This window comes from Loxodonta africana, chromosome 27 (assembly GCF_030014295.1).
Source record: "Loxodonta africana isolate mLoxAfr1 chromosome 27, mLoxAfr1.hap2, whole genome shotgun sequence".
Taxonomy (NCBI): Eukaryota; Metazoa; Chordata; class Mammalia; order Proboscidea; family Elephantidae; genus Loxodonta; species Loxodonta africana.
Window position 1 is genome coordinate 16,269,929 of NC_087368.1, and position 14,348 is coordinate 16,284,276.

The window sequence follows — 14,348 nt, forward strand, 5'->3', positions numbered from 1 at the left end:
TTAACAGCAACTAATCAGTGGCAGCACCTCTTAAAACTCTATTTTATGGTGTTGCTTTTACTTTTTTACAAATTGAAATAGCTGACGAAGTATGTCCAACTCATTTAAAAGCTATTTTCAGTCATTTATATTTTCATCTGAAGTACATACACCTGCATACACATTTTTTAAAGACAAAACTAGCTCAAGAAGAAGATTCTAATACTAACTTTATTCTTATCCTATTTTAGAAGTAACTGAAGCAAATGCAATTAAGATATGGTTACTATTGTTAATATCCAATAAACTCAGTAAAGTTATAAAAGCTCAAGGGACACTTGAAAATACTAATCTGTAATAGCAGACAAAAGCAAATTTAACAAAGGAAAAAAAAAATTTTTTTTTTTCTAATATAAGCTCAGTAAAACGGACAGCTGTGTTTGGTTAATAAAGTCCCCCCGCCCCCCGCCCCGTCCCCAACACTCACACAGACATATTAGCCTGTGGATTACTCATGACAAAGTTTGACAATCCTAGAACTCGCCATTCCCAAAATGCTTCTTGGTTGCCTCTCTGGCCCGTAAGTCAGTCAGTGTACCTTAAATTAGTACATGAATTCTAACACTTAGCCTAAGACAAATGCAATTACTAAAGTAAGTGCTGAACTAATAATAAATATGTTTCTTAAAAACACAAGTAGCCATTTTTGTTTATTTAGAGAATGGGGTTCTTTGTGGCACCGTTCCATTATTCACGAACTGAGCTGAGACAAACCTGGTGACAAGTATCTCACAGAAGAGATCCTCACGCAGCTTGTAGTGAAAGAACGGGCCACTGGAGGACAGTATATATAAATATTATCAATCGTCAGCACCTTTGCCAGTATGACAAAAATTCCCTCTCCTTCACCTATTAGTTATTTGTCTTCTCCTGGTACAGATAAATGATTCTTAGCAATATTTACAATTCCATATTTGCTCCATAGGGGAAGTAGGATTAAAACTATTAAGTCGAATGTACATCGGACCCTTCTAATCAGCCACGTTAAACAAAACCACGTTTACAACTTACAAGAAGTTAGAAGTACCTTCAATTTAAAAGATTTTGGGGTAAAAACAGATTACAGCAGGGCTGAATGAAGAGACAGAGCTTGTATAAAAACTTGCCTGGGCTGTGCGGATTCACTAGCATGTAGAAAGGCTTGGTGGTCACAGTGGAGGATAAAGACAATGGGCGCTAACAGCTCATGCATGCCCTGAAACGTAAGAGCAAGAGAAGTGAGAGGCACGCATTTTGAGAGTCCATTAGTGGATATTACAAGCTCAGTTAGACATTTCTTCAACTTATGGTCACCCGCAACATTACCATATTATTTAGAAAAGCATAAAAATGGAAAGCTATAAAACAAGATTTTATCTGCTTTTAGAATTTGATTCCAATTCAACCACAGCACTTATTCTTATTTAAAACATGGAAAGCAGTTCTCTTTTAAGTAACACAACAAACAATAAATTGGCATGGTAGACAACCTTGCACCTGTCAGTTGCTTCAAGATCTGTACTCATAAATATGAATTTCACTTATGCAAATTATAATCATGCGCTACAGTGTAAAGATCTGCAGTAAGAAGGGCAACTAAGAACTGCAGACCGAAGGAAATTACACCCAATGTTTTCATTATATAATGGTTCGAAATTAGGATGTCTGTAGATTTAGGAAGAGCTGAAGTCAGCTAGCTGGAAACGCTGGCTAATAAAGGGAACAATCTTAAGCAGGTATGACAGAAAATAAATTTTTAAAAATACAATTTTCGACATGTTTAATCAGAAGACTACCATTAATTTTTTTCCCTGTCTACTTCAAGTGGGTTAATTATAAATTTATTTACTGATTTCAGCAATATAATTTTCTTTTTCCTCATATTGGGGTTCACCTGTGGATTACATGAATAGGCACAGAAACAAAAGGTATAATATTAGTTACTAATCTATCGTTAAAAGAGTATTGTAAAAATCCATTATTTACCCATCACTGTGCAGAAATATTATTCCACATTAGTGACGTACCGTGTTAAGATTCTTTTTCCTTAAGCATTAAAAGACATATCTGAACAATTTAAAAATAGATTATACTAATTTCTGCCTCTTAAAGTGAGTAAATTATCATTTTACTTTTGCTTAATAACTAAGGATGATCTTTTATAAAATGACAAGACAAAATATCACTTTTAGAGGAAATAAAAATAAAATACAGGAGCAGAGAAGGAGGAAATCTTTCCTGGTAGAATTAGAGAAGGCTTCTTGGGAGCAGGAAATTGAAGGAAAGGGCTACCCAGCCCTCTCTTATGGCCCCATACTAATCTTAGGAATACAGTTGTCATCACAAAAATATAAAAGTAAACTCTAACAGAATTCATTTACAAGCTTTCACTAACCTTGAATGAGAAATAACTTAATAACATTTTTACAAAATAATTTATGATACATTGATAATTTAGTGTGATTTAGGACAAACTATTGCACATTGCTCAATCTTTTCTAGGTAACCATCTCCTCACTAGCCAAACCTTGAGAAGAATATCCCTTAGAAGAACAACGTAGACGCCCAGAAAAAATGGAATTAAGCATGTGTTGTCGTTGCTGTTAAGTTATCGAGTCAACCCTTGACTCATGGCTACCCCCCACGCACGACGGGACGGACTGTTGTGATGATTAAGGTTTTTCATTGGCTAATTTTTGGAAGTAGAGCATCAGAGCTTTCTGAAGCATTGCTAAGTGTGCTTTACAAATCTTTATGAGGGGTTTAACCTCCTGCAATAATAAATAAGTCATTTCAATCAGAAAGTGTCATAATTTTAATGACCCAAGTAATAGCTATTTATTGTAGAAAACTACAAAAAAACTCACCTCCCCTCCAAAAAAAGAAAAAAAAAAAAAAAAAGGAAAGAGGGAGGGAAGGAGAGAGGAAGGGAAGAAAGGAACTATGGGTAAAACAAATAAATTAAAAACTCTAATAGATATCCTTGTGGTAAACTTTTTGCCTCTTTCTGATTATTTCCTTAGGATAATTCCCCTAAAAGTAGAATTTTTGAGTAAAAGGGTAAAACTATCTGATACATATAACTGAGCTGGCTTCCAGAAAGCATTCTCTCACTAGAGCATAAAAATTGCCTTCTCACCACATCCTCACCAATATGCATAGTGGTTTTTAAAAATCCTCTCAAATTTCACAGGTAAATTGTTTTAATTTCTTCAAATGCTAGCGAAACTAAACTAAAAAGTTTTATTGATCATTTTTATTTAATGAGTTGCCCGTTTCCTCCTAATGAAGCGTTTTCTTTTTCCTGATGGTTTGTGATAGTCTTTCATCAATAAAGGATATTAACCTTTTCTTATTTTTGTTACAAATAATTTCCCAAATTTGTAATTTGCCTTTTAATTGTGACTCTAACGCACTCAAGTTGTATACCTTAAAAGAGTCAAAACAATAAATCATCTTCATGGTTTCTTTTTTGCTTTCATATCTAAAAAGACCTTCCTCATCTGAGATTAGGTAAGCGTATAATTTTTTTTTTTTTTTTTCAGTTAAATCTTCACCTCCCAGTCCAGTAAAAAACTATCTGGTATTAAATTTTGCCATGAGGAATAAATATGTTTTTCTTTTTTCCTCCAAAAAAGTTAGAACTAACTTATTAAATAACACCATTTACTGAATAATCTATTTCTCCCAAGAGATGTAAAATAACATTTTTACCATAGTTTGGATATTTAGCATGTACTTTTTCTGGGCTTTTACGGCTACACCATTGGTTTGTATGCTCTTAACCAGAATGCTACTATTTTAATGATGTGAGCTTTAAAATGTTCTAATTTCTGGTAGTACAAATACTCAGTATTTTCTACTCTTTTTTGCAAGATTATTTTGCCTATTCTTACTCATTTTTCAGGCAGGTGAACTTCAGTACCATTTAGTTACATGAAATGCTAAACAAGACACTGTAATTTCTACTGGTTAACCCACTGCTACTGAGTCAATTCCAACTCACAGTGACCCTACAGAACAGAACAGCCCCACAGAGTTTCCAAGGAGCACCTGGTGGATTTGAACTGCCGACCTTTTGGCTAGTAGCTGTAACTCTTAACCACTACGCCACCAAATCCAACCAAACCCATTGCCGTCGAGTCAATTTCGACTCATATCAACCCTACAGGACGGAGAAGAACTGCTCCATAGAGTTTCCAAGGAATGCCTAGTGGACTCGAATTTGCTGACTTTTTGGTTAGCAGCCATAGCACCTAACTACTATGCCACCAGGGTTTCCAGTTTCTACTGGTATTGCATTAAAATATATAGATATACTTGAAGAGAACTGATATTTTTAAGAACACTGAATTTTCTAATCTAAAAATCTGTACAGGTGCATAGTTCTTATTGGATTTACTACTAGATTTTCTTGTTAGTGCTGGGATCTTTTGAATGGGTCTTTCCCTTAACATATTTTCTAATTATGGCTGGTTTATAAGAAAGGGCTCACATCTAAACGCATTTTCTCCACCTTCTTTAAATGTTCTCTTTCCTCTAGTTTCTGAGACACTACCCTCTCCAATTCTCCACTTGCTCATGCATCGTTCATCATTCCTTCATTCCAAAAACTACGTCTTAAATGCCTATGATGTGCTGGGCACAACAGACACAGAGGTGAATGTAACAGGCAAGTTCCTAATCTTTACGGAGCTTGCGGTCCAGGCAGGAAGACACATAAATAAATAAATAAATAAATAACAACTGTGAACTGCAGTAATGTGTGTGTATGTGTATATGTGTGTTACAGCGAGTGAGCAAAAAAGAGAGAGAGAGAGAGAGAGAGAGGCAGAGAGGAAATGAGACAGCTCGAAGTGTAAGCTTGGCATGGACAATGCAGCTCATCTCTTTTTAACCCAGCTCCTACTACAGGCTCAGCACATAGAATGTGCTCACAACATACTGACTGAGTGAATGGAACTATCTACCACTCAACTGGAAACCCTGGTGGGTCTGCAGTTCCATTTCACCAGGTGCTCCTTGGAAACCCTATGGGGCAGCTCTTCTCTGTCCTATAGGGTTGCTGAGTTGGAGTCGACCTGACTGATGGCAACTAGTTGTTTTTTTTTTTTTTTGGTTTTACTGGTACCACTCAATATACCAACACAGTGGTAAAAATCAAATATAAAAATCTTATTTCAATTTTTCAGAGCAATAAGTAAAAGTACTCTGTATATAATGGAAATTAAGTGTCCTCTGAAGACTGCAGAATGGATAGTTAAAGCAATCTTTCAAAGTCCAGTTTTGACTTCTACCTAGAGATTTTTTTTTTTCAAATAGACTTGAAAGAGATTATCGGTTCTGCTCTCATTTCTAAATTAGTAAAACCTGATCAATAAATACAAGTGACAAGTATATAGCTCTCTTTAAAGGCAAAGAAAAATATTCAGAATGAGTGATCATAAATTCAATATGTTGTGAATCTGACAAAGCACAATTAAAAAGTATATTGTCAATGTACTTCTCGGTTCTCAAAATATGTATTTTGCGTCCATCTACACTGTCAGCATTTATGCCTGCTTAAAGCCTTTATCCCTGCTGGATAGTTAGTAGTCACTGCACTCCAAACTTATGCCAGTTGAAAATAAAGGTAACGAAGTTTTCTTCATCAACAGCCTGTAGGCTCACAAAATTGAACCTGTTCTTTTATCTGCCTGTGTTCATTTAGCCCACCAAGCAGTCTTTATTAAAGCTGAGGCATCAGGCAGTCAAAGTTCATTAATACCATTTATATAATCTCTGCAGTTTCAATTAACTCAGCAAGACATTCTACTACATGATAACAGTCTCATTAATTCAATAAAATCCCATAACTATTAACAATATGGTCGATGTTAAACGGGGTGTCACCTAGTACAAAATAATAGCTTTAACAGCTTGTGATGGAACTCAAGGTTTTTTCTTAAATTTGATCCAGCTAAATATTCGGTCCTTTTACAGCCAGGTATTATTTCTCTGTAAAGAATCCTTAGGATTTAAACATGTACGGGGATAATTAAGTCTTTTTAAGTGATACACAGGAGAAAGTTAGTAATACTTTCTTATTGAATAACTGAATGACTTTGTCTAAATTATCAAGAATCTGATCTTCCATATTTCTGCCTAGTTGCCCACACAAATACAATGGCTCACATACATCACCAACAGTGGAGCTGTGCAGTTAACATTTTTGTTCCTTGTCAATGAAACTTCTTTCCATTATCATAAGATTTCCTTAATCTAGATTTTTCTTTCACTATAGGAACACAAGTGTATAAACTTGGGATCATTTTATTCTGATTTGACTCATTATTATCAAACCCTTTACTGCAAGGTATAAGGAGGAGATAAAACTTGACAAAGGCCAACACAATGAGGAGAGGAAAGTAGAAAAACAGGAAGAAACTTGGATCCTTGATGAATATTCTAAGCTACTAAATTAATGAATCCATTGGGCCCTCGTGGCACAGGGGTTAAAGTGGTCGACTGTGAACTGAAATGTCGGCTGTGGGGAACCACCAGTGGCTACACAGGAGAAAGATGTGGCAATCTGCTTCTGTAGAGATTTACAGCCTTAGAAACCCTGTGGGGTGACTCTGAGTCGGAATCAACTCAATGGCAGTGGGTCTGGTTCTTGGTTTTTGGTATCACTTTAAGATCTCATATACATATGCTTGGATCTGTTTTTAATCTGTTCCATGGATCTATTTGTTTATTTCCATGCTACTATCATATCACTTTGATCACAAAACCTTTATAGAAATTTTAATATCACCCTCTGTCATTCTTTGATGTGGTGAAACCCATGTGAAATTGTTCACTACAGATTAGCAAGTAAGCACGAGTAAGCTCATGGTTACCTTGCTTACTGGCTTATCCACCCCTTAAAATGAGAATGCTGACACAGTGAAAATTGTAACCAATGTCATGGAACAATTTGTATAAAAATTGTTAAACGGGAACCTAATTTGCTGTATAAACTTTCATCTAAAACACAATAAATTTCTTTTTAAATTGTTTGCAATGGATTCTTGTTGGAATGGTAGTATGTTTTATATATTAACTTCAAAAGAATTAATACTTTTATTTAGTCTTCCCTCCCAAGAACATGCTATCATTTTCTACTTATTCGCTTCTTGCTTTCTATCCTTCAATAAAATTTATAGTTTTCTTCATATAGCTCCTGTACCGTTCTTGTTAAATTGATCGTTAGACATTTTATAGTTTTGGCTGCCATCATGAACTAGATACGTTTTTCCATTTCTAATTCTAAAAGTTTATTGTCAGCAAGTAATTAATATAAAAACATATTATTAATATAAAAATTAAGATAAAATTAGTCCCCTTGGGTATTCTACGAATACAATTATAACGAATATATTATTTAGGATAACTGTACTCAGACTTGGTGTACTATCTTCAGATCTATTTTATTTCAAATTAAGTATGTTGCTCTCACTATACAGGCTTTTTTTAATATTAAAGTGAAGTTAGGTGGCCATCAATCAGACAATTTATGAATTCAGTTTAAAGTGCCACTTATATCCAACCACGTCTATTTTCCTTACCTATTAAGTAAACCATTTACATTTTAATGAAAATGTATAATCCAACAATCTGCTTTGCTTTAGCCATGTGATCAGTCAAATCACAGGATCACGAAGAAACTAAACATACATTTTGAAAAATTCTGTGAACTTCCCAGGACTTTCTGAAGTTCCATTACTGGCAAACTTTGAAGAGTAATGGGATACTTTATTTTTTACATGGCATTTCATGTACTTATAAATGCTGTACTTAGAAACAATATTTATACCTATAACTCTAAAAAGTTTTATTACTAGATTGGCTTCAAAGAGGCTGTTTATAAACAAACTTCCAAGAGCTGAAAGAAAAGACTGAACAGCCTTACAGAAGACAATTTGGTGGAATGCCTTATAATGAGGAAGACGCATATGTGCGTCAACGAGCTTACTCTTCTCACCACGCAGCAGACAAGCAGGTCTGTGATTGCTTTACCATGATGATACAACTCTGGATACAGTAAAGGCTACATTACTGCGCTATCATTTGTCAAGCTGTATAGGAAATTTCGAGTCAATGGATGCCACCTGTACGATATTTTCATTACCTGTTTATAAAGCAACTGCTCGTTTTCTCTGGCGTAACAGAAAAGAACATCTGTAAGAATCTTTCTCACATTTTCTTGTTGAAAAAACTGCATCTCAGGAAACCTGAAAAAAGAAAGCACCGGATTGAAAAAGACCAGCAGTTTCACATCCCATCCCCAAACTCTCGTCTCCGAGAGGTGCCCAGGGGCTGCTTTAGTTTTAGCACAAGTCTGTATCGCACCCAACTGACGCCGCTGGCTGGGCTGTGTTTCCCTCACGTTAAGGGGGAAAAGGGGAATGAAAGGAAATGATTACATCACAAAAGTAAATGATCACCTTCAACAGCTAAACATTTCAAATGCCTTCATAAACTTAAAGCCACCAAAAGTTCAAAACACAACATTTTTTTGGCAAAATTAATTATTAGCCAGGTTTTTTTTGGATGGTTTCTTTTGTTTTAGCCCGTTTGATCCTCAGGACTATAATGTAATTTTGTAACTATCCACTTTTTCAAGTAGTTATTATCATCTTCCTTTTTTTCTTAATGTGAACATCTAGTTTTAATTATTATACATGACAATACACTGTCAGCTGATTAAAATGTAGGCTTCAAACAGAACAAAAGTCAGTAATCACTGCTTAAATGCTGTCTGGATCAAAAACTCTACGAGTTCCTTTGAGGTAATGTTAAACAGAAAAAAAGCACAAAGTATCTGGTTGAAAGGAACTTAAATAACTGTTTATAATAGCCCGTACAGGCATATATAATTATAACAAGCCAAACAGCAAACACACAGCAATGCAACACACACAATGGCTACAGAAGGGAATGTCATGCAGCAATGAAGAGTCAACTTGGTTCAATAAGAGAAGATTTGAATAAAAATTTTAAGGAAAGGAGAAACAAGTAGTATCACTGGGAAAAGGAACCAAATCAGAAGGGAAGACATGAAGGCACAGAGGGCAATGAGTATTTCAAATGTGCAAGGTAGCATACTAATTAGTAATCACAAGGAAAAGAGAATTCCATGAAGTACAGCTGTCAGGTGGAAGCAGAAGAATGTGACAAGAAAAGGCAGGGCAAGTCTGGAAAGAGCTTTGAATGCTACATTCACAAGTAAGGAAAAACAACACAGTGACTCTCTGTTTTTGGACAGGGAGGTGAAAAAAAAATAGTATCTGATAAGTCTAAGAAGGAATAAAGGAGCCCTGGTGGTACAGTGGTTAAGCACTTAGATGCTAACCCAAAAGTTGGCAGTTCCAACCCACCAACCACTCCACAGGAGAAAGATGTGGCAGTCTACTTCCATAAAGATTCACAGCCTTGGAAACCTGATGGGGCAGTTCTACTCCATTCTACAGGGCTACTATGAGCTGGAATTTGACTCAGTGGCCATGGGTTTGGTTTTGGTTTAAGGGGAAATAAGCCTGAAAGAGGAGGATTTAAAGGAAGGATATAAGAAGACATTATAACAGAGTGAACGGGGGGTGGGGGGCTGGGGAGGGATCACAAATGTGAGTAGAAAAGCCTGTGTTCAAATTCAAGTTACCTAATTTTTTTTTTTTTTTTTTTTTAATTTCTAGCTGTACAGCTTTGAGCAAATGATTACTTAACTACCTCATCTCTAAGGAAGGGTAATAACCCTGACCTACTGATCAAGATGAGATGATGTAAAAGCAGCAACAACCGTGCCTGGAAGTGGTAGATGCTCAGTATCAGACATTGATATTAGACTTTGGATATTGGTACTTTATGTTTTGAGGATATGAATTAGAACTGTGGCTTTGGAACTACAAAACACGAGGAGAAGAGGTGAGAGACTGAAGAGGAAGCCTACCTAGAGCATGCAAGCACAGGGCAATATCAAAACAGAAACAAACTCCTTACTGAGTCTTTTAAAGCACAGTAATGGTTGCTTTACTTCTTAGTATGAAGATTTACTGCCTCCTATGTCTGGAGGAGACCTTGGTCTGTTCTCTGTTTCATTCTGAACCTTCTCTGGCTCCCTGTCAGAGTTATAACTCTCTCTCCAGCCCAAGATGGGTTCCTGGGTGAACTATGCCAGTGGCTGGTGGAGTAACCCTTTTCTGGTCCTGATTTTTAAAATAACGTAAGGCCTATCTTCCTCTGTTTTTTTTTTTACTTTTGCTTGAAATTGTGTTTGGTGTGGTATTGTTCCAGATATAAATCTTTGATCTTTTCTGTAGCAGCAAGTAGGTTCCTCTTTTGAGGGGCCAGTAGTAAACAATTCCAAGATCTGAGCAAGGTTACCTCACATATCTGTAAACTTCAATGTGATGACCTTCAGACAGTCCCTACCCAGGCCTGGGAGCTGAAGTAGGGGTGGCACAAGTGACCACAGCTCTAAAATAAGAGAAAAATTAGCCTGGAGGTAGACTCAGAGCAAGCATAACAGATCACAGAAGCAAAAGCATTTCCAGAACGATGTCAAATGCAGTGAAGAAAAGAAACACAAAACTTTTTAAATGACCTATTTGGACCAAAGAAAGTTGCTAAAGTCATTAGAAAGTCAAATGTTCCAAAGTAAAGTGATCAGGATGAAAGACAGGCAAGTAGTTAATAAAATAAATTGCCATAGAGAAATTTCTTGGGAAAACAGCCATCAAGGTAGAAATAGAATACTTTTGAGAGGTGAAATTTTCTCTCCTTCTTCCTCATACTATAACTTAAATCTAGCCCTGTTGTTAAGTAGGCTTCACCCCCCAACATTTGGACCACTTATCTTAATGATTTTGTGTGTCCCTTGTGTTAACTACTCTTCAGGAACTTTCTATGGATGCTGGCTCAACCAAATTCTTTGTAGCTGTTGTGATATGAACAGATTATGGGAGGAAGTACTAAAAACTGCTATATTCACTTTGCCAACAAATATCTGTGAACTATATAGTAAGAGTTTAATATCTAACTTCTGAAAATGTAAATTATATTCTATGCCAATTCATGGTGGCATTTAATGCATGCTAACCGCTTGTAAGATTAAAAACTGAGATCTACAGGAATTAAGTTGCAGGTAGATAATTTAAATTATCCACTTTTAGCAAATACCCAATCAGCTGAAAATGCATATGAGGCTGGCTTGTGTAGCTGTACGATGGCACACCCACTATGATTCCGCTCTACAACGCCGAAGTGCCGCTTTGTGAAGGTTCATGATACCCTCTTTTTTTTAGAAAAGTACAATTTGGCCTCTAAATTCTGATGAAGAATCCACAGCATCAATAACTAGGGTAGAAAGACATAGAGAAGTTCTAAAAAAAGAAATAACAATTTACGCTACTTCAAAAGTTGAAAAAAGTGAAGTTCAGAGAAGATTTGTTTGAGTTGAAAGTGTGTTTGAAGATGATATGAGGTGATTAACAACAAGGAAACTGAAGCACAAAGTATGAATAACACTCCCAATACATCTGGGTAGCTAGGAGAGCGGCAATACTTTCCATGCTGCTTCTCTAAGCAGTTATAAATGAGTCAGTGAAATGCTGTTCTTGTCGTTAGGTGTCTTTAGGTCAGCTCCCGACTCATGGTGACCCCATGGATATGGGAGAGAAACACTGACTACTCCTGCCTCATCCCCATGATCAGCTAAAAATTAGACCGCTGTGATCCCCGGGGGCATTCACTGGCTGATTTTTCGAAGTAGATTGCCAGGCCTTTCTTCCTAGTCTGTCTTAGCCTGGGAGCTCCACTGAAACATGTTCAGCATCAAAGCAACACACAAGCCTCCGCTTATAGACGGGTGGTGGCTGTGCACGAGGTGGCTTGGTCAGGAACCAACCCTGGGTCTCCTACATGGAGAGGCAGTGGCGGGCAGTGAAGTCCGCTTAGGTAAAATTCTATCAGCTTAGCGTTACATAGAAGAACCTAGGTTATACGGTTGACAAATATACCTGAACGATAATAAATCTCTTATAACAAATACTTGGTTGTCACATTATCAGGCTTCAAACCAGAAGACACTGTATCTCTAGGAATCAGGAGTAAGAGGGGGAAAAGTCTAGTAAGTAGTATTTCTAGGAGTAGTAACAATCAGTTTTCAATGGTATGCTTCAGTTTCAGGAGAGCCTCCCTGCCATCCAGTATGCTTCTAGAGTTTTTTTTTACCCCATGCCAGTTGATGTTTGGTGTCGATTCACGACAGGTAAAGTTATTTGAACATCAGTCAACGCTGAATACGGAGACAAGCCAGATTCTTCAATTGTTAAGGTTTTGAAAAATCAGTATTATCTCTACAGTCATCAGCAAGAACGACTGAAATGGTAGTAACTTTAGGAAAGATGAGGTAGATAAAAAAATTAGAATGAAAATGTAGACATGCGTGACTCACTCAAGCCAAAACACCTCATAGGAAAGTAAATGGGAAAAAAAAATCACACTATACAGGGACTGAAGATAAATTTGGTTATTGCCAGAAAATAAAAGTTCAAAAGAAGTTAATTGCATTTGGCCAGAAAATGAAAATGGAAATGGGAAATAGGTAAAGGTAAAACTCTGAAAATAGAAATGAACAGTATTAAAGTATTCCTTAATGAAATCCACTCTAAGATGGTCTAGAATTATCACTTGATGGAAAAAAAAGTGGTATTTCAGCTCTAGCTTTACTGGTCCATATTTAAAATATAGCAGTTCTCTCTCAAAATATCTTAAGGAACTTAGATTTTGACAAATTTTACGCAGTGCAAAACAATACCAAGAAATATCAAAGAAGTCTGGTCAATGAGTTTTACTTTCCATCTTAAAATAAAACAAAAATGGTAGAGGATATAAATTTCATTATAATTTTTAAAAATCTTTCATTATGGGAAATTCAAACATTTATAAATAACACTAAATCCCAATCTATCCATTACTCAGCTTCATTACCAATCAATTCTTGTTTTATATAAAGCCCCCTACCCACTTGCCCCACATGTTGCAGTACTTTGAAGCAAATCCCAGACATCACTACATTTATAAATATTACATTATGTATCTCTGAAAGACAACCAACCAGTTCCCATCAAGTCAACTCAGACTCATGATGACCCCTTTTGTGTCAGAGTAGAACTGTGTTCCACAGGGTTTCCACTGGCTGATTTTTTTGGAAGTAGATTGCCAGGCCTTTCTTTTGAGATGTCTCTGGGTGGACTCAAACCTCCAACCTTTTGATTAGCAGCTCAGCATGTTACCTGTTTGCACTACCTAATGAAGATGGATTAAAAACCATAGTACCAGTATGAGGCTACTAACAAAACCATAACCCCTTAATTTCAACAAATATCCAGTCAATGTTCAAATTTTTCTGAATTGTCTAAATTTGTCTTGGTTGTTCAAATCAAGATCTAAGAGTGTCTATACAATGCAAATTGTTCACATCTCTTAAAAAAAACTCTTTTACTCTATATATGTGTCCTCCTTCCCTTTCTCTCTTTTCTTACAGTGCATTTGTTAAAGAAATCAGATTCTTTAGTTTGTAGAAAATTTCCACATTCTGGATTTTACTTATTGTACTTCCACTGTGTTATTTAACATGTTCCTTTCCTCCTATATTTCCTATAATACGTAGGTAGATTGAAAGACTTTGTTAGATTCAGGTCAATTTTTTGACAAGATTCTTCATTCGTGGTATGATGGTTTTAGAACATGTCTACAAATTCTTTGACACTCCTAATTCCCCTTCCTTTGAATATAGGCTGGGCTTAGTGACTAGTTTCTCATGAATAAAAACATGTGGTACAAGTGATGTTGCAATACAGCTTTTGACTTGCTGTCTCTCTGGACATATCTTGGAACCCAGCCACCATGCTGTGAGAAAGCCATGCAGCTACATGGAAAGGCCATGTGTAGGTGTTCCCGCCACGGCCCAGAGGTTTTGGCCCACAACCAGTATCAACAGTGAGACACGTGACTGAGCAAGCCTTTAGATGACTCCAGTCCCCGGTCTGCAAGCTACCCCAGCTGACACCACACGGTACACAGCTGTCCTGCATCACCTACACAAGTTGCAGATTCATCACCAAAATCAACTCTCTTGTTTGAAGCTTTGAGGTGGCTTGCAATGCAGCAGTAACTGAAACAGTTTGTATTGTGTACTTCCATCAGGAGGCACATAATGTTTGTTAGCTTCTGTTTCTGTGATACTAGCAACCATTGACGATCATTGCGTTGATCTATTAGTTCATTAAAATCAAAACCAAACCCAC

General features: G+C 36.5%; 1 protein-coding gene across 21 annotated transcripts in view; it reads right to left on the reverse strand.

Annotated features, from left to right (window-relative positions):
• TBC1D5 (TBC1 domain family member 5) overlaps nt 1-14,348 on the reverse strand; it is a 639,936-nt gene that overhangs the window by 249,373 nt on the left and 376,215 nt on the right. For all 21 annotated transcript variants that reach the window (XM_064277348.1, XM_023554943.2, XM_023554937.2 and 18 more), the window contains 2 exons: nt 8,171-8,273; nt 1,146-1,234 (listed from right to left, as the gene is read on the reverse strand). In XM_064277348.1, the coding sequence (XP_064133418.1) occupies nt 1,146-1,234; nt 8,171-8,273 (192 nt within the window). The remainder of the gene's footprint in view (nt 1-1,145; nt 1,235-8,170; nt 8,274-14,348) is intronic.